General features: G+C 31.9%; 1 protein-coding gene across 1 annotated transcript in view; it reads left to right on the top strand.

The window, feature by feature from the left end:
• The window catches only part of Sema3c (semaphorin 3C), a 159,668-nt gene that overhangs the window by 79,455 nt on the left and 57,658 nt on the right, over positions 1–22,555 (top strand). Inside the window, exons 3-7 of the mRNA XM_076835128.2 lie at positions 293–453; positions 1,607–1,669; positions 11,906–12,025; positions 18,091–18,181; positions 21,897–22,016. Of these exons, the coding sequence (XP_076691243.2) occupies positions 293–453; positions 1,607–1,669; positions 11,906–12,025; positions 18,091–18,181; positions 21,897–22,016 (555 nt within the window). The remainder of the gene's footprint in view (positions 1–292; positions 454–1,606; positions 1,670–11,905; positions 12,026–18,090; positions 18,182–21,896; positions 22,017–22,555) is intronic.

Genomic DNA, 22,555 nt, shown 5'->3' with positions numbered 1-22,555 from the left:
ATTCTCACTGACGTTGGTTTTGTTTTTTGTTCTACTACTGTACATTTCTCTGATTCATCTATTTTAACTATGTGGGAAGTTTTAAACAATAACATCCACTCAAAAAACAAACTTGAGATTATTGCAAACATGCATAATTTGAATCACATAGTATCACCGTAAACTTTAACACTGAATTGTTGATTTCTTTGTTTTTACTTCAGCATAAAGGCCATAATTTAAAATGTCATTGAAAGAGTCAAATTATGGAGCCAAGACATTCTAGTTTTACATGAGCTTTTTACTATTGCAGAACTCCGGGACACCAAGACCTCTGAGTACTTCAGCTTGTCCCACCACCCTTTAGACTACAGGATACTTCTAATGGATGAAGATCAGGACCGGATCTATGTGGGCAGCAAAGACCACATTCTCTCCTTGAATATTAACAATATAAGTCAAGAACCCTTGAGTGTAAGTTTGTCATTTTCATGAGGGCCATTTTGACCTTCTGGGTGCCTTTTTTTTTTTTCCTTTAAGAATTTCAAATATAATGAAAAATAATATGTATTTCTTTAGAATAATAGAAAACACTGGACACATGTTATATATATATATATATATATATATATATATATATATATATATATATATATATATAAAAGCAGTTTTTATATCATGCTCTGAAAATGTATGAGTTCAGTTCTCTCTGTCTAGATTCATAGTTTTTATTAAACAAAAATCTGGAGCTACATGAGAAAAATGCTCCCTGTGTTCACATATGTACACAGAGAAAAAGAGCCACATGGGGCATAGCATGAAAGAAATGGTCATTTTCAAGGAAGACCCACCTCATCAGATATATGTCATCCACACAGGATTTGAAAGGAACACCAGTATCCAGTACATAGTTATTTGAATAAGTGTGGCCTTTAGTCTCACAACAAAATAACTGAACTTCATTGGAGTAAAGAAATAAGGAAGATTAATTAAAGGAAAGAAAATTTTGCATTTATCATGTTAAATGAGCAACAAGCTAACAAATGAAAAAAAAAAAAAAAAAAAAAAAAAACCAAAACAAAACAGCAGTCATTACTGTTAGTCCTGACCCCAGACAAGACAATAGTATCTTAGAACACTAGTGCAGCATTTCAGAGACTCTCCTGCATTTTACCTGAGCTCTTTTAGCTGTTAAAGGAGGAAGGGGCCCTTTTAAGCAAATCTACTAGTTAGCTCTGTGGCTTACTAAAGATAATACTAAACTTAAGATAGTATATTGTGAATGCACAGTGATATAAGTAGTTGGAAAAGTATGCGATGAATGAAAATGAGCAAAATGTGTGTTGATTGTGTACCTCTATGTTAATAATGGCCTAATTTTAATATACAGTTAGTAAATGTGTATCATTATTAGGTGGCTTTTGTTAAAGATAAAAATTGATGAAAGAAACAGAAAGATAGTTGTTATAATTACATAATAATGAGTTCATAGGATGAAAGACAAAGGAATCTTAAAGCAAAAATATGAAAATACCTTAAGGAAATCAGTTAGCAAAAAGTCAATGAACTGCATTGAGCTGTCATATATCCAAGTAAGATTATGCAACCTATTTTCCTTTCTGAGCAGGTTTTCTGGCCAGCATCTGCAATCAAAGTTGAAGAGTGCAAAATGGCTGGCAAAGATCCTACAGTGAGTATTTTTTTTAAAAAGCAGCACATTACCTTAAATATTTGGTCTTGAGGTCCATGCACTTTAAGAGCAGACAAAAATGAGACAAAGAGTGTTGGAGTTTTAAATCCTTGGCTAGACACATGTTGAAAATGTAGATGTAAAGAGATTTGAATTCTTACACCATATGTAGTTTTGGAATTCCTGACTGGGTAAAACTTTCCTGCCTTGCTTTTATTATTTCATGTAGACACTTTTGATGATGGATTTCTATAATAACCCCTGTTCCAAGTGGATCCAGACTACAGAATTCTCAGCAGGCTGCTGAAGTAATGATAATGCAAGTGTCTGGAGCTGCTCCCAGATACCATGTGCACTTTTCCAAAGATTCTTGGTGATGAACCAGTGGTGAGCTGGCACATTCCAGAGATGTAAATCACCAGCGATGAATGGTACCTTTGTTGATTCAAAATAACTAGAAAAATCTTCTGGATAGTAGTATTGATAAATATTCTTCATGTTTCTTGTGCAAATTGTATTTCTTTAAGTGTTGTTCAATATAGAGTCAAGTAAGACATCTGTGTTGATTTCTATCAATGACTTATTATTAACACATTAAGTTATTCTTGAAAATTATAGAAGAAATGCATGAAGCCAATCTTTAATGTACAGAAGCCATGTAATGTTTATCAAGCACATATGTAATTTTATATTTTGGTCTCAAACATGAAAAATAACATGAGAGAACAAAGTATCCAAATTTCCCACTCCTGCAAATAAATTGGTGAAGAGATTCCTTCCTTCCTTTCTTCAATTATTTATTCAATAAATGCTGATTGAGCACCTGTTTTGTGTCTGGCATAGTGCCAGTTGGTGGAGACATAATTTGTGCAAAACCCAACACAATTCTGGCTTGAATTAGCTTTATTATCTTGTTGCAGAAGTCAACCTTAATCAAATGAGCATGAAAATACATAAGAAGTAGGGAATGAAATGGAAATATGGTGATTGGGTAAAACTAGACACATATCCAGGTCTGAGGTCATATCAAATGATAGCCCAAGTTAGTATCAAAAAGTCTTGAATAAGCACTTATTTTGCAGTTCAGGGAAGACATACAGATAGGAGTGACATCCATGCTCTGAGGTGGAGGAAGGAGTGTTCTGGAGCTTTATCAGGCTTGGCCAGTTGTTGAGAAAAGCCACTCAACTTCCATTGACTCTTAAGACAGTCACAGGTATAAAGATCCAAAAATGTCTGGTTCAATGGGGAGCTGTGGAAGACTCTGGAATGAAATCACCAAGTACACAAGGAATTTTATCAAGAGAGATTTACCAGGATTGAGTCAATTCTGGGTCAAAATTTTTCAATTCTATAATTAATCCAAAGAGAAGAATTTAAAAGAGGACAGAAGATATTTGCTGGGAAACATTTTCTATCCAAGGAATCTCCTGAACCATAAACTAGAGGAAAAAATGAAAAGATGTTTCCCATGCATGTGTATCTGATCATGTCTTGCCTTTTACCAAAGTACTATCCTGGACAATATAACTAAATTTGATTGTCCTTTCTGCAAGACAATTTATATTTTCCATTGATAAAAACTGCCAAAGGCTAAATATATAGACTATAGACATGTGGTATATTCTGTTTCCCAAAATTGCTGTTGACCTTCCATAGAATCTTAGCCAAATCGTTTGATTTCTTACTTCCTTTGGCAGAACAGATACCCTCTATTGTTTGCCTTAGTATAATTAAAAGTTATCAGATATAATTTTCAATACATATTTGCATTCTTCCATAGGTTTTTTTTTTTTTTTGCTATAGTATCATTAATGGATATCTTTAAATTCTTTCATATCACTAGTTACCGTACTAGTAAGAGCACTTTTTAAAGTCTCAGCTGGAAAGGTTTTGTTTGTAAACATAATATTGTTGAAGTATTCTAAAATATAGTTAAACAAATTCATTAAAATACATGTTCTGTGTAAAAGAGGAAGTCTAACAAATCCATCTCATTTTAGATGTGAAAGACCTACAAAGTCACCTTTAAATGAGTCACCAAAAAAAAAAAAAAGTAGTGGTAGAAAAATAATGAGAAATAAATCTTTGGACATTGTATAGAACAATCTATTTTTAGTACACTTTTCCATGAAGCCAAATATTTAAGGATGACATCACTATTGGAATACGTATCATTCAATAAACTAGTATTTCATTTTTTTAAAACACCGGAATTACAAAAGGACCATGTCAAGTAAAAGGTTCCACTCTAATCAAAATTTTGAAGTAGTAGAATAATAATGTATTAGTCTTTCTAATATACTAGAGGTGATGAGACATAATGCAAAGGTTACCAAATAATAGTACCTAATATTTAATAGGACAGGTCAGGCACTCTTAAGTGTTTTATTTTAATCCTCTTACCAATTTTACAGACTATATGTTATTGTCATCACCCACATTTTTAAGATACAGAAAGTAGACAACTAATAGAGTGAGGAACCTACCTAAAACTGCATCATGAGCAAGTGGGACACAGTGGGCATTGTGTTCTGACCTGACTATTCAACTCTAGGTATTGTACCCTTCACCACTAAAACACATCTCCCTTGCACCTCCCCCCTACCCTGGAGAAAGGGGTAAATGATAAGGTTACTCACACATGACAAAGAAAAATACAGTGCAACAGGGTTATTTTGGAAAGCTTTGATAGATTTGAGGGCAATCATGTTAGATCTTTGTAAACTTTTCCCCACCTTCAGTACATGCATGCATGAATCACCTGTCCTTCAAATATCTTCCTATCTTTTCAGCCTGGTACATATCTACTCATCCTTTCAAAACATAGTGTGCATGTCTCTTCTCTGGAGAGCCTTCTCTTACCACCAGAACTGGGCAAGAGGCCCAGCTCATGTGCCCATGGAACACTCTAGAACTAATTCTACTACATTTATAATTCTAAGTCTCCCCTCAATGATTGGAAATACTGTAGGGCCAATGTCATCATTCCTGGTGCTCAGATCTGTATCTAAGCACTTCTCCAAAGTTAAACAAGCTCTGAATAAACAGAGATGAAGCAGTTAAGCATGGAAATCTCTTTAAAGTGGTTTTCAGGGACTAGAGATAAGACATACTGAATAATGAGTTAATGAATGCTTTTAAATTAATAATATTTGTACCAGGGGCGGGGGTTGTGTCCCAGTGGTAGAATGCTTGCCTTGCATGTGTGAGGCACTGGGTCCAATCCTCAGCAACACAAAATTAAATAAATAAAATAAAGACATCGTGTCCATCTACAACTAAAAATTTTATTTAAAAAATAAATAATGTTTGTACCAAATTCATTAAGCACATATTTTAGGAATAAGTTTTTTTATAAAGTAATTTTTCTACTTTTAGATATATTAATTATCTACTAAGTAAGCAAAACTTTTAGATATATTAATCATCCACTAAGTGACCATAAAAGCCATATTATTGTAACAATTTAAAGAAAAAATAAAACAGAACCAAGCATCCCTTAATCCTTCAGACTTTTTAGATTGTATCCAATTTTAATTGAAGTTATGAAAAAATAATACTTTATTATGAGAAGAAAATATAATTAATTTGAAATTTGAAATCAGGTAATAAATATTATAATTCTATACTAACTAATGTTTAAAAAGAAAATTAATTACCACAGTGGAAATATAGCAAATTTTTGCCTCAGCTAAAAATAGTATAAACTACGTTCCATGTATTTCTCTTCACATGTATATTAGCTTTTCATCACTATAATTAAATACCTGACAGACGTTAACTTTATGAGGGAGAGATTTATTTAGCTTGTAGTTTTTGAGGCTTAAGGGCACAATGCTAGACTTGTCTTAGTTCTGATGATGGCCTTCTTGGTGGCAGAATTTGGAAGTGGCATGTGGCAGTACATGGCAAGAAACAAGGAGCACACAGATGTAGTATGCATGTGTGGTCTCTGTCCCACTTCTTATAAAGCTACCAGGTTTTAATCATGTTGTCTCCAGCCTAATGACCTTCTCTGAACTGTATCACTTTCCAAAAACCCCATTATAGTCAGATTAAGTTTTCATCTCTTAATACCATTAACATCTGACTTTGAGCATTAAAAACATAAATTTGGGGGTGGGTGCTGGGAACAAACTGTATTCAATCCATAGCTTCCAAAGGAGTCACATTCTCCATACTCTATTTATTTCTAAATGTTAACATTTTACTCATACTTTAAAGAACTTGAGCTTAAACAATAGCACATCTGTCAAACATATTCACTGTCCTAGGGTTTAATGAACGAACTAAGTAAATACTGTAGGAGATCACTGAAAAATTAAGCAGAATTATATACATTTATGTATATGTACATTATGTGCATACAGTGTCAAACTTTATTTATTAATTTTATGATACTATTTTCTTATGCCTATGAGCAGACAATACTAAATTGATGGGAAGCACATTTTCTTTGGGAATAACATTGTCAAAATTCATTGATTTATTCCCCAGACCCAAAAGGTGTAAACTTGGACGAAAAATATATAAGATCTTTTTTTTTAATTACATAGTATGAACCATGAAGAATCAATATTTTGCTTTTTAAAACATCTACTTTTTATATTAGTAAGCTAATATGTGTTCAATATAGAAATCTTTGAAAGCCTAGAAAAATACATAGAAAATAACATAAAATAGACCATCTCTTGTTTATTTTTTAACCTTGCAGAATTAACCTCTCTGTGTCTTGGTTTCCTTATCTGTAAAATGTGCTAACTTCATAGTGACTATCTTATTTGCTTAAGATGATTAATGAGCTAATATTTATACAGAGCTTAGAACAGAACGTAGCACACAGGAAATACTATATCACTGTGAAGTTAAATTACACTAATGAAACATAGTTATTCCTGACAATATAGGGAATATTCTCCCAGAATTTTCTTATATCCATGTATATAAGAAAATATACATGTGTATATAAAATAAAGTTGATAAAATAAATGGCCTGATATTTTTATAATGTTAGCTGCCTTACTTTTCATTAGCTTTACACCAAGAAAGATGATAAACAATGAAAAGAAAGCAGTATTTATGGTGTTTATTTCCTTTTTTGTTTGTTTGTCTGTTTCTGAGGTGCTTGGAATTAAATCCAAGGCCTTGAGTGTGCTAGGCAAGTGCTTTACCACCACCTTACATTTTCAGGCTTCTGCTAAACTCTCTAAGGCTTTATTCATTTCCCAAATCTGTCCCACTTTTCCACTATGGCCTGAACCTGTATTACCTCTGTGCAGGACAAATGTCTCATCCACTTCCCATAGTTTATATAGACAAGTAAAAAAAATGCAAATGAAACAAACCAATACTTGACAATTATGTATAATTATATGCCAGACATTAGTTCAACTGCTTTGTTAATACATTGCTCACAGAAAAAGATTAAGCTTGCCACTTTTATTAGCCTTCAGAAAGGCTAATCAACTGCTTTAAGTTCTAAAAGCAAGTAAAAGATGAAGCCAGGATTTGATCCCAGTCAGATGGTTCTGAGATCCACATACTTAAATTGACTCTTTCCTCTTAGCCCTTCTAGGTAAATCCAACATTTCATGCTTTTTTTTTTTTCTGTTCATGCTCTATTGTCTGTTATAATATTCTTTCTTTATATTTTTTCCCATCAAAATCTCTAGCTTATTCTGCCCAAATGACATCTGTACTCAAATCTTTATACCCAGTTCAGCAAAACCTATTTGGTTCTTCTGAAGTTTATTTTAAAAATTGTAACCCTATTATAGCATCAATAACAGCCTGATGTATTATCGCCTGCTTTATTTGAAAGCAGGAAATGGGTGTTTCATTCCACTGTTGCTAGCCCCATATTCAGTGTCTTGCATAGAATGAATTGAGTAAATATTTCTTGTATGGAATTGATACAGTGTTCTAGGTCGGAAATAATGTAGACAGAAGCAAAGGCAGCACAGTGGAAATGCAAAGTACCTATATAATGATTTCCGATCATTAACTCAACCAATTTGTTTTTCCTTTTTTGTTCTTGTGTGGGAAGGGTTGGGAAGCATAGTGAGTATCAGTGTAGGATTCTGTTCATGGGTAGAGTAAAACTGGATGGTTAAGAGTGGCCTTGGTTCAAGTCCCAGCTCAGTTACTTATTAAGCCAGAACACTTCATCTGTCTGTGACTCAATTAAATAGTTGCTAAAATGGAGTACTAAGATTCAGATCATATTTGTGAGAGTTAAAGTAGCCTACATCTAAGGATTAAATCTTGTGTAAATATAAATAGCACTTATAAAAGCCATAAAAATTCAGATAAATACTAATAACTATTATAATAGCAGCTATGTATTCTCACCCAAATACGAATTATAAATTGGCTAAGAATATAGGTTTCAATATTTGATATACATGTGTTTGAAGAACAATTTTATAGTTTCTACTTGTATGATCTCAGGCCAAATTAATTAAAAATCATTGGGGCTGGGGCTGTATGTAGCTCAGTGGCAGAGCACCAGCCTAGCATGTGTGAGGCACTGGGTTCAATTCTTAGCAGCATATAAAAATAAACAAGTAAAGGCATTCTGTCCATCTACAATCACAAAAAGAAATTGAAATTAAAATAAAATTTTAATTTAAAAAAGTCTTCCAAGTTTTATTATCCTAAAAGGGACTAAATTGGTATAAAAAATTTGAATGGATTCATGTAAAATGACTACATAACATTTAGTAAGTGTCCAATAAATATCAGTCATAAATATCAAACCTCCTGGGACATAAAAATGATAACATATATAAGATGATTATTTCTATGTCTATCACATAGTAAACTTTCAAAAATATTAGCTTTAATAAGTAGATGAAAAACTAGTCATAAAACAAGTATATTCTTTCATTTGAAATATACAAAGGCATTACTATTTCTTTTTTATAATACCAATGATTCATGAAAATAGATTATATATAAAACCCAAGATGAGACAGATATAGTTTGTTTTTAATAGGATTGAACTGAATTCATGTCTTACGGGAAAGTATTATATACAGAATCCCAAAGTGACTAAACTTGACTTGAATATTAAACATACATATGTTTGAAAATCGCATTAGAAGCACAAGACTCATTTTTCACAGATTTCCTTAATATAGACATATTATATACATTCCATACTTCATCTATACTTCATTCTCCAGGGAAACTTGCTATTATCTGTACTTATGTAATCAATTCCAAGGTACCTCTATAAACAGGTGTCAAGATACAGTAACACTGTATAGTTAACAAAAATTCTTAATGTCTTAACCTAAAAATAAATGTATGGTCTGATCTGTAAGGATTTATTTTCTTTGATGGTAGAGTTAATGATTGATTATTTAATATTAAAAATCTATAATAGAAACATCTGTATAAAATTACTACATATGAAAGACATATATATTTGCTGACAAGTAATAATGAATATAAGAGAAAAATGATGAAAAACTATGAAATAATATTGACTTTAAATTCAACTTCATAGTAAAATTTTGTTTTTCTTTTAGATATAAATAATAGGTTTGTGTTGTAAAAAATCAGGACCATACTTAAAAGAGAAAAACAGTAAGTTTGTTGTCTGACTACTCAGGGAAAACTACTGTTAACTTTTTTTGTATTTATTTATAAGTCTTTTATTTTAAAAAATCTGTCTATAATGATAAGATTATTTTCAATAATTTTTTTTGAGAGTAAAATGACTTTGTGAAGGGAACAGCATTCAATCCCAGGCTTTATTCATTTGTAATCAGCAAAGGATAGTGAGTCTAGAAAGTGTGGCATATGCAAAGCTTCATTTGGCCACAGAGAATCTATGGAATCCTGCAAGGTCACTGTCAATTTAAAATTAAAATAATTGTGTTATATTTCATTGAATGAATAAATGAAAGCCTTGCATTAGTTGAACTGGAAGCAAGTGAGAAAGGACTTTTTGGGGAGCGGAATGGAATATTTTAGGTGCCACAGTCTGGCTGGGCACAATTCAGGAGCCACTTGTCAAAAGAAACAAACTTTACTTTTAGAACCACACAAGCCAAACAAAACAGCTCCTCAGGAAAAAACCCTCAGAGCCCAACTGCCACAACTGGCTTCCCACAAGCCTCTCTCATCACCACAAGCCTCTCCACCTCCCACAATCCTCCTGCTCTTGAGGCCGATTGGCTGGGTCGCGTGGGCGGAGCCAAAAAAGTCCCCCAATGAGCAGCTCCGTGGCCTGAAAGGACAGGGAAACCGCCCAGTGAGCATCACCGCAGAGGAGCCAATCAGCTAGATGTTGCTGGGGCCGCTGTGAGCCAATCATCAGCTGGTAGTCTGAAAGTTTGCTGGGGCCCCTTCGGCTGTGGCTCTCAACATTAGGGGACCAAGGGTAGAGAGAATGATTATATTATCATTCATAGAAAGCAAAATGATTCCACCTTCTTATAGATTAGTGTAATCTGCCAATTGCAAAGGACAATAGTGTTTGTCATTTTGTTCTCACAATAATATGAAACCTGAATAAGAACAATTTCAATCAAAATGGGTTCATAGTGTGTGTTTAATGTTTTAAGGAAAAAAACTTTGCACATCCCTATTTCTTAACTTTCTCAGGTAAAAAGTAAGTTTATAATGTTTTGAAACATCAAAACATATGGTAAATCAGTATCAGAGGTAAAGTAGCACTTTAATGAGATAAATCAACAGACTAAACCTTGTTGTTATTTTATTATTTCCTCAAACATTTCCTGACATTAACAACAAAAAAAGTTTAAAAAGGTATACCAAAGCTTGTCTAAATTATACTTACTTTGCTCTGACATTTACAGATTTGACAGCATTTTTATATAAATTGCTAAAATTAGTAGAGATTTAAATAAAAATAGCAAAAACAGGTCATGTATGGCAACTTTGTTCATTCGAGTTCTACAAGTGTAGCGATCTTTGCCTGTGTTGTTCACTGAAAATGCCCCAAATTTTAGACTATAACTTGGCTCACAGTTGGTACTCAGCAAATATTAGGCAAGATATTGTTTTTGTAATATTTCTGTGATGGAAAAAATACTAACAAGATTGGTATATTAGCAATATACTAATACTATTTTACTAAAATAATTGAATGATGATGGGCTATATACTAACCAAAAAGTTAGACTATAACTTGATTTACTGTTGTTACTCAGTCAATATTAGTTGAGGTCCCATTTATGTAACATTTCTGTCCCTATTCCTAAGTCACTGCTTAATTTTTTTTGCAGGCACCAAATCTCAATATTTAATTTTGTATTTACACAATTTAAATGAGTATTTTTAAATTACCTTTATGTGTACACATAGTTTCTCAAAGATAAGGAACAATATATAGAAATTTGATGTCACCTTGTTACCTATCTTACTCCAGTCAGAATGGCAGGTTTTAAGAATACAAAAAAACAATAAGTGTTGTTGAAGATATGGGGAAAAAGGCACACTCATACATTGCTGAGGGGGGTGGCGGCGGTAACTGCAAAATGGTGCAGCCAATACAGAAAGCAGTATAGAGACTCCTTGGAAAACTGGGGATGGAACCACTTTTTGAACCAGCTATTTCACTCCTTGGTCTATACTAAAAGGACTTAAAAACAGCGTACTACAGGGACACAGCCACATCAATATTTATAACAGCACAATTCACAGTAGCTAAACTGTGGAACCAACCTAGATGCCCTTCAGTAGATGAATGGATAAAGAAAATGTGGTGTATATACACAGTGGAATATTACTCAGCAATAAAAGAGAATAAAACCATGGCATTTGCAGGTGAATGAATGAAGTCAGAGAATATAATGCTAAGTTAAGTTAGCCAATCCCAAAAAACCAAATGCCGAATGGTTTCTCTGATATAAGGAGCCTGATTCATAATTGGGCAGGGAGGTGGAACATGAGAGGATTAGATGAAATTTAGATAGGGCAAAGGGGTGGGGAGGGAAAGGGAGGGCACATGGTGGTAGAAAAGACGGTGGGAATGAGATGGGCATCATTTCCTAAGAACATGCATGAAGACCTGAATGGTGTGAATACACTTTGTATACAACTAGAGATACGAAAAATTGTGCTCTCTATGTGTTATATGAATTGTAATGCATTCTGCTGTCATATCTAACAAGTTTGAAGAGAAAAAGAAAGTGAATGCAGCTGGTAGACTTAACAGAAGTCACTGATTACTAAGTACATGTTTACCACTTCTTCCAGCATGGCTGTGGGAACTTTGTCCGTGTAATTCAGACGTTCAACCGCACTCATCTGTACGTCTGTGGCAGTGGCGCTTTCAGCCCAGTTTGCACTTACCTGAACAGAGGGAGGAGGTCAGAGGTAAGCTAGCATTAATGACGTTAGTGTGGCCCTCACAATATTTCTTAGTTTTGATGCTATTGTCAAAGATGTTTAAAGTGGTAATTTAGAGTAAAAGTTCAGAAATATTCATGTCCTTAAAGTAGTCTTATGCTTTTTAAAACACAAAGTATATTAAATTTTGTTTTTGTCTGCCAAGTTAGTTTAGGTATATAGTCTTTGGGCTACAACTTCAAAAAAAGAAAAATATATATGTATGTATATACATGTTTATATTTATTTCTAAATGTAAAAGCTATAGAAGACAAAAGGAAAAGGCAGAATTTCATGATTTCTTAAATGTAAAGCACTGAAAATACTTGCTCCAAGTTACAGAACATTATATTATAAACTTACTTTCTTAGATATATTTTAAATAATTTCTATTTATCATTCAAGTTCAGTAAATCTTTATGTGATATATATCTGTAAGATATGTATAAAGAAAGACGCCATATGTTTTTGAAGAAAAGAACTTATACATTAATAAATCATCCTGTAATTTAAGGCTAAAAGTGCTTTACACTAGACTGTGCTTGCCCTGTTCTTTCATTAGTTAAAATGACATGGGGCATTATGATATGGTGTTTGCTATACACTAGTCAAATACATTCCCACCATATAGTCAAATATCAAGCTGGTTGAACTTCAACATTGATATTTAAGACTGTGTTTATTATCTTAGTCAACAACTGTTGACTAAGAAGGCTATGGATTACACCAAAAGAATTTTTCTTTATTCTTTTACTCAAACACATTGCTTTATTTAATATTATTATTAAAAATGAATTCTTTCAAACTATCTTTATTTAGTTTAATTATGGAGCTTAAATTTTTTTAAAAATTCAGTTATTAAATAATGACTTAATTCAATTTTAGAGAGTACAATTATGAAAAAATTAGATATTCCTACTCATATACTTCATAAAGTATATTTTCTTTTAATAAGAATTAATCTACTTTAATACTAATAAAATTGAACAACAATCCTTCAGTATTCCCTTATTATTAAATTACCTTTTCAGATATGTGATTCACACATACATCTTTTTTTAAAAAGTCATTTAAAAACAACTGAATAATTGTAATTTAATCCCCAATAGAGACTTTTCCAAATATCATTCAAGATGCTATGAAATATTAAAATTCTTAAAGCAAAAATAAAGTTATGCATTATTGGAAGAATACGGTTGGCTGCATTGAGCTGGACATGAGGACCACATGCCTGTGATCAATTGATTAAATAAACTACTGCTCACACATCTGCAATCTGTCAGACACGCCTCGAAGTCCATGCAGTCACTGTACAAACCAATAACCCTGTAACAGTTTCAGAGCACAGATTTCAAATAAAATCATTTTCCATATACAAATTGTCTACTATACACTTCAAGTCTTAATTGGAAAGTCTGTTTAAAAAAATGGTCTACTCTGGAAAACCAGCATGAAATAAATTTTAATCACTTTGCTAAATATGAACTACCTTAGCTTTACTTCAAGACAGGCTTCCATGGGGGAAGCTTTTCCATGAATTAATTCAGTCTCTCAAGTAATATGTGAACACTTTGAGAGACTATTTAGGTATATAAAGAGTTAGGATTTTTAAGCTTTATATCTTTACCTTAACAATCACCTTTGCCTTATAATAATAGTCAAAAGGCTTACCATAGCATTGTTGGTATATAAGTACCATTGTTGGTATATAAGAACCAACAAAATGAGTAAAGTACTGCAAAACTTTATCAAACATTGGATGTATTTTTTTTCTCTGAGATGAAGGATCCCCTATCATAAAATTATCACATGATGAACAACATTGTATTTTGAGAAAATTCTCCTTCTCCTTCTTCATAGTTTGTTTTGTATTTTGTAATGACTGGGAGTAGAAACTATTGCTAATGCCCTGTGTTAATATTAAGATAGCACAATTTTCATGTATTCAGAACCAACTTGAAAAAGTTAGGTCTGCAGTTGTTAATCGTTCAGTTTTGCTTCAGAGCCATCAATCACCTTCCATTTCAGCTGCCCATCTTCACAGAAATTCATTGGTTCTAAGAGCATATTTTATGAGCCTACCTCAGTTTTGGATCCTTCCACAATTTCATTATAACTTCTCACTCTCCTATTATTTTCAGTCTGATTCAGAGCTCTCCTAGAATATTTCAACAGTGTTCATCCAAAGAGCCTAGAATCCTTGCTACATGGAGACCTAGCCATGGTTCTTCTCTTCTATCAGTTGTCCTTAATCCTATCTTCTGTTCCTGAAAAAAAGATAAAAAAGATAAAGCAACACAAGTAAGCCATGGTGTCTAACTAAGGAGTAAAACATGAAGAAAAAAAACAGCTATTAGTTAATTTGGCTGAAAATTTTTGAAATATTAACACATTTCATCTCTGGTTGATTTCATCAGATATTTCTATAACATCTCTTTCAATAATTTAATACCACTAAAGCTCATGCAGATACCTTTGACTGATCAACAGTTTCACAGGTGTCTAATATCACAGGCATCCTATTCCTGTGCTTGTTGAAACAGAACAATCGCCAAACTAGTTCATTCAGGCATCTTTCTATAGCTTTTCTCCTGTTTCAGAAGAAAAGTTGTGCACTTTCTTCATCAATAAAAGTTCTTTGATCAGTATTCTTCATTCACTGTTTCATATTTTCATTCCCTTTCCCCTTAATTTACTTTTTTTTGCAGTTTAAAAATAGGATTATGTTCCTTTTCCTTAAAATCATCAATTTTATTCAACACTGCCCTTTTCTCCCTTTTCTTCATTACAAAGCTTCTCAGACTTCTGGGCTGTATTTCCAGTTTTATGTTCCTGTTCTCCATATCTTTATTAAATATTTGCTAATATAACTTTCATTTCAAGTACACACATTAACAAAAAGTCTTTGATTAATGACCAAGATTCCTCAATGGCCAAATTGACTCTGTCAGTATGCCTTCTCCTGGACTAATCTATAATAAACTATTGGGAAAAAATAAATATATTATTCAACATATTTGTCAGTGTCTATGAGCATGGGATACTTTGTTATGCTTTCCTATTTTTCACTACCTATTTACATTCTGGCCCCATTTCTCTTATTGATTCAAAACACAAATGCTATTTAGTTAAAGAAAATGAATAAAAATAATGTCAGAATTTATAGGCTAACTTGAAGACATTGATTGGTCTTTCTCTTGTATCAAAGAAGTAACTGCACGAAATGGCATGAACTGGCAAAAAATAGCAGAAATGGCACGAACAGAATTCTGTTGTCATGTTACAAATTATTTAGGGTGTGAAGGGTGAGGTTGGAAGAAGTCTGGGGAGATTAGTTGATATAGAGAGTTGATGTAGCATGCCAAGAAAGAGATTATTCTATTCAGATGGTGGCAATGGAGACCAAGAGGCACAAATTACAGAGTAGTATAGGTGATGTGGGTAGAATTTGAATATGGAAAAGAAAATATATGATGATGGCAACTTTTTGTTGTTGTTGTTTTCAGCAGCTTTAATTGTTAGTTCCTATGAACTGAGGTAACAAACAGTGAAGAGACCAGATTGGGAGTAAAGATTATGGTCTGAGTTTGGTCTGTTGAGTCTGAGATGCCTCAGAAAGACCAATTAGAACTATGAAGTGTATAGGAGAATGTGAGGTTGATATAAAGATGTGTGAAAAAATGCTTTTTATAAGAGTAACTAGATACAATAAAAGCGTTAGTTTAATCAAGCAGAGAAGGTGTAGCATGAGAATGGCTGCATTGGAGACTTGAGGATCTACTAACTTTAATGGCCACATGGAGGAATATGGACTTGAAAACAAAACTTTAAAGAAGCCGGCAGACAAGAAGGGGAAGAAACAAGAATGTGTTGGTATAGGAAGAAAAATAAGTTATTTTAAAAAGATAGAAGTGGTCACCAATTTTGGAAACTATTGAGAACCCAAGTCAGATGAAGTTTGAAAAGTTTTGTTTCTTAATCCAAGTACTTGGGAGATGGGAGACCACTGAGCCCTCCAGACTAGTTCAGGCAATTGTATACTATGATTGTCATTGAAGATCACATCAAAAGTTGTTCCATAGAACAACTGAGGTTGGAACACAATGTAGGTAAATCGAGAAGAAGGTGAAAAATCAGAAACGTTGATGAGTATGTGTGTAATTCTTTGAAAAATAGGGTCCACATTTGTGATCCAGAGGAACCAAAGGGATAGTTTAGATAATAATATAAAGGATTCAGTTAATAAAACAAAAGTATATATTTCAAGGGGAAAAAAAAACAACAGAAAGAACATAAGAAAAATACAAGGTGACTCTGAAAATAAGATATAATTCAAAGCAAGGTTTGGTCTCAAAGTAAAACAAATAGTTCTTCTCATGTCTTAGTGGATATATTAGTGTAAATGGTACCTGAAAAATCTAATCAATTCCTCAGTGCCAACTCTTACTTATTACTGAAACCTGTCTCTGACTCTAAAACAAAATTAGCCTTTCTAAATTTTATTGTTTTTCCTTATATTTATAATTATTTCATTTGGAAAGCAGATGTAACTAGGAGACTGAAGTTGAATTCTGCCCCTGTAACTAATATGGCTGGGAAAGCAATCTTGTCATCATGTCTAGCATGAATCCATTAAAGAGAATCATGTTTTTAAGCTTAGAGTACTATGATTTCTTCTAAGCTTTATAATTTCCTGTTGCCTCCCGGATGTCCTACAGTATATCAAACTCACTTTAACAAAAATCAACTAGTTTTATTTTATTTAAGGAATCAAAACTTCAGGCTGTTTTTTATATTTTTTTAATCTTCTTGAATGATATCCAATTTCTAATTGATTGCCACACTCTGTTGATTATACAAATTCTTTACATCTCTACTGCTTTTACCATGACCATTGACACGTCAGATTATAGTCTAATTCTCAGACCTTTGCAAACTAAAATATTTTTCTTAATTCATTGTATATTCTATTTCCATTCTTCATACTGTTCAAGATGCTATCAAACCTTCTTGGATCAGAGTTTTGATCCTTTGTTTATCATATGCAAAAAGTAATAATAATGGGTCTCTCTTTCTTCAGAATAATTTTCAAAAACCTTAACTTAATAACTAAGGTCATTCATCATGCAGCCTACAAAAGTGAACTTTTTATTCCTTTGAATTCTAGTAGCTGCTTGTGCTAAATTTATATAAAAGAAAGATAAATTTTTGTACCTACCAGATGTCCCCCCTAAGCAAGGCTTCGCTGACATCCATATTTCATATTAAACCTATTGTCCCTTATTTCTTGTCTTTCCAACTTCCTTTATCAGCTTAATTTTCTTTTTGGGCACTGAATACCACCTCAAATACTCTATATTTTTCTTATATATATTTTTCTCTCTAATTTCTCTTTTCCTTATTCAGGATACTCTTGTCAGAATCTTTGATGGCAAAGTTTTGTGTATTTTGGTTATTGTATCTCCAATACAAGCATCTGGCAGAAGGGAGATGCTCAATACATTTTTGTTAAAAAAATGAATGTCTCCATGACCTATTTTAATTTTGTTATTAGTTAATTTGAATCTTATAAAGTGTTCTATAAAACAAAATTAAATGGCAATATAAAATTTTATTTTTTCTAAAAATTGTCTTGATAATTTTAGAAATACTTCAGTCCTTACCTACATTGTTCTTCTGTGGATAATTTTCTTCTTCTGGCTATAGTTCAACACATCTAGTCAAATTTATAATGATCCTTGATTTTCAAGTGATTTTTGGTGATGTTGATTTGAGGAGAATTCCTGCTTGGATCAGCTCTATGGGAAATGTAATAGGTTGCAAGCCAGACCTGCTGAGGTTAGCTTGTAATTTACAGATGGATTCTTTTTATAGGACAAGTAGGTCTTACTGTAGTAAATTGGGAAGGCATAAGCAACTGAGTAAAAAGCATATTGTTTTTAATGAGGCTTTGTTTTTCTAAAGAACAACTGTTTTGACTAAATAACTTGTTCTTATTATATCTCATTATTTTTATAATGTTATTATCATATTCTGTTTTATTTGCAACAAAGGACCAAGTTTTCATGATTGACTCCAAGTGTGAATCTGGAAAAGGACGATGCTCTTTCAACCCCAATGTGAACACTGTATCTGTTATGATCAGTAAGTAAAAAATAAAAGAAAGAGGGAAATAAAATAATAAAGAAGGCTAACATGATATTAACATTAACTCAAAATAGTTTTAATTTTTTCTTTACTTGTTTTTCTAGTTTAAGTATATCCTCTTTTTTGCATGTATTGGTAGTCCTTTTATAATAATTAAATATGGTATTTCTTTCAAATTAAAGGAGAACAAAGTACATTTGTTAGCCAAAGACATCTCTGTGAATTGGCTTAAAGATTACTAAGAGGAGTTGGTGGTTCTTTTTCCATTTTCTTACTTTTAAGAAAATGTCAGTTAAGAGTCGGTCCAATATTTGCCAATATATACAATGTCAACAGATTGTTTCTGAACATCCATCATTGGATGGCTTTCCGTGACCCACTTAAAAGACATTCTCTTCTGGTTAATTAAAACATTTTTATAATCTAAGATATGACAAATCTTAGATTTCAGTATGTGAATTGTATAAAAGATGACATTTCCTCTTTGTTTTCTTTATGTATTACCAGTAGTATTATTCCATCCTTTGATACTGCAACAGGTGAAAAAATAATTACTATGTTCAGATTTTGCTTGATTCATGTATTTAGGAAGCCCAGGTACACCCAGCACTGAGTGAAATGTAAGCTTGAAAGTAACCAGTAAATTAATTCCATATGGTCATTCAAACTGGGCAAGGAGAAGCCAAAAGTATATCAATGGGACAAAAGTTCAAAAGCTTTGAAACTATAACTCCCCGATTATGTCTGATGCAGAATATTTTCAGTTAAGTTTTCAAATATTATTTGATAATAGCAGTGTTTTGAAAAGTATTTTCTCCATTAGTATTGAAATTTTATTTACCTTTATCATACAAGATAAAAAATTATATGATGTGTATGATAGTAGTTTTATATATATATGTGTGTGTGTGTGTATGTGTGTGTGTGTTTGTGTGTGTTTGTGTGTGTAAATACATAGTTTTCATTTATTTTAAATTAAAGTCTATGAAAATATATTTCAAAGATCCATTAACATAGTAATAATTGGGTTTCATCTTATTGAATATTGTTTAGAATAAAAATGCTTAGAACATTGCATTATAACTTTTCTTGACAAAATATCATAAACCCTTTAATAGTTTTGCCCTAGGGAATTGGAATTGTTTACAAATGAGAGTTAGATTTTGGTCTTTTTGAATTTTCAAAGACATAGATTCTTCTACATTATCTTTGAAAATTTTTAACATTACAGTTTGTATTATCAAGAAAAGACATTAAATAACTTGCTTAACTAAAAATTGAAAATAAAAAATAAAATATAATTTTTATAATCTTGTATTTATCATTTTATTTGTCCATTTATTTGTTCCTCTAAAAATTTCCTCAATATTTCATTTTTATCATATTAAAGAGTTTTATTGTTTCCATTGAACTGCAGTGCACTAAATAATACAGACTGGCTAAAACACTTATTCATATTAAATGCCAAAAAACATCAAGAATTAGAATGAAAAGTGTCACAATTTAGGACATCACACTAGTAGTGAGTTCAATATTCTTTTGCAATTTTTATTTCTTGATATAGGACATCAGAGATGTCAGTTGTTATCTTTTATAGAACCTATGATTAAAAACCCATGAAGGAAAAAAACAAAAATCCATAAAGATTTTTAAATCAGAGATAAAATTAGAAGGCATAATGTATTTGGATAAAATCTAAAAGATACAAGTTTATCTTTACATAGAACCCTAAAAAGAAAATCTGAGAAAATAAAACAAAACAAAACAAAAACATAAAACCTTCCTCTTGGACAAAACTCCTTCCTAAGTGACATTAACTAAATATTTCTTAGTAATAAAATGATTAAAATTTTGCTAACCTATTATAATAACTGCAAATTTAAAACAAAAAGTATTGCCAACCAGACACATGAACTTATTTAGAGTTAGAGATATAACTATTAAAATGGTATATAATAGGATTAGATAAGCCTTACACCAACATTTGAGGGTCTTTTTCTTTTTTATCTTGAAGTATATATGGTAATCAGTAGCTGTGCTAATCAGTCTGTTGAACAGCAGGAATTTATAATCCAAGGTTTATGATTAATTGCTTATAACAAAAATGGGAAAGATATCTCAATTTAACAGTCAATCTATGTGTATATATGCATACAAATGTTCCTAGAATTTTAAATTGTTGAACTGCTCAAAAAGGCCTTCATGCACATTTTTGTTATCTCTATGTAATCTGTTTCCATGGATTCTGGGCTCCTACTAGGAAGGAGACCTGGGGAGTAAAAGCCCTGCCACACCAGCTTGCTCACTGGTAGGGGTCCATTTCATAACCTGGTGATCACATATTCCACACGTTCCACCCTCCATTCTATCTTTGTCCTATTAGTCTTGCTTATTACTGAACAGTGAGCTTAGAGTGCTTTAAATGTTCCAGTCCTGCTAAAATGATCACAATCTGAAGGTAGCCAAGAGAGTAATCCTAGAACATCAGTCAAAGAGCATCAGTCAAAGAACTGCTGCATGGCAGTTCAGTGGGATAGACTTCATAAAGGAGATTCTTTTAAAAATAGATTCTTAGCTACTGTTTTATACTCAAGGATTGCTTTGCTTCTTATTTCTTACCAGTGCAAGGTTGACTTCTCTTATTAGGATAAAAAGTAATATGGGTCTTCAAAACTAAGTTAAATGTGGTAGATTATACAAATTAGACATCTAAATAGACTATTAATAATAGTAAATAATTTTAATTTTTGAATGTATTTTCTTTCTTCTCACTATATTCTATTTTTTAATGACTGAATTATAATTGAAAAAAATGCTGTTTTTACTAGGAAACTTCCAGTCCTATAAGTCAAAATATACATTTTCAATGAATAAATCTTTTAATCATTAATATTATTTTGAAAATTTTAACATAGACCCATGCCATCAAGTAATAATAATAACAATTGTATTCAATGCATTTGGTAAAATCATATAATTTTTTAATATTCAAGGCAATTTTAAGATCATAATCCAGTTTTCATAATTTATAGATGAGAAGATTGAGAGTCAAGGTGTTAAATGATTCATCCCTCATTCCTAGTGTGTTAGTGGTTGCCAAAATTAGAAACCAAGTTTTCTGCTTTATTTTTACTTCTAGAAAAAAGTGGCTGGGCATGGTGGTGCATACCTGTCATCCCAATAACTCAGGAGGCCAAGGCAGGAAGATCAAAGGTTTAAAGTCAGCCTCAGCAACTTAGTGGAGCCCTAAGAACTTAGTGAAATCCTCTCTCTAAATAAAATATAAAAAGGGCTGGGGATGTGGCTCAGTGCTTAAGCACCCCTGGGTTCAATCCCTGGTACCAAAAAAAAAAAAAAAAAAGGAAAGCAATTAATTAAGCTATTTTTAAATAAATCTACTATTTCTGATACACATTATATAAATTTGTAATTAGTAAGATTAAGTAAAGACAGAAATTTTTATTTCATATAGGAAAAATTTATTTTAGATTTCAGTTTTTAAAAATGTATGTATACATACATTAATCATAAAGGCAATAATAAGAACAGATTAAAATTTACCATTTTTTTAATTCAAAAGACAATGGAAATCAATTAACCATCACAAACATTCTGTAATATTTTGAGATGCTCTACTGACAAACTCTCCTTGAATTTTAAGAAAGCTTCAAAAAATTTAGGTTTCTGTTGACACTGTTTTACCTTTTCATAGATGAGGAGCTTTTCTCAGGAATGTATATAGATTTCATGGGGACAGATGCTGCTATTTTTCGAAGTTTAACTAAGAGGAATGCAGTCAGAACCGATCAACACAATTCCAAATGGCTGAGTGGTAAGAAAACACCTTAAGCATTTTTTCCTCTGGTATCCTGCTTTAAACTAAGATTAATTCTGTGGACCTAGAAGAATAGTTATAAACTGAAATGTTAGGCCATGTCATGAGTAATCATAATTCTGTACTCTATGATTCAAAATATTTAGTATAAATATCCAGTTCCTTATCTTATTAACCATCATATAATTGTCACAGGAATATGAATAATTAAAAGCAACAGTGACACTCATCATACATGCCAATACCCAAGCATGTTCTCCAGCTATTGAATGGTAACTTATTACAATTAAATATGCTTTTTTGTTTCATCTGAATGCTTATTCATTTTAATAAATCCTAAAGTAAAAATCATCATAAATTAATGATATAATGGATAAGTTATATTCAGGAATTCTTCCTATTTGTTTTATGTTTAGAATCAAAAATTATAAAATTCATATTTTTTTCCAAATTTTACTAATATTTTATAGAAATCATAGATATGATAACAGTGATTCTCATTGTTCAGCTGTTTCCAATTCTTGAAGTCATATGGA

The sequence above is a fragment of the Callospermophilus lateralis genome, chromosome 1 (genome assembly GCF_048772815.1).
Source record: "Callospermophilus lateralis isolate mCalLat2 chromosome 1, mCalLat2.hap1, whole genome shotgun sequence".
Lineage (NCBI taxonomy): Eukaryota > Metazoa > Chordata > Mammalia > Rodentia > Sciuridae > Callospermophilus > Callospermophilus lateralis.
This window is presented reverse-complemented; position numbering and strand designations above follow the sequence as displayed.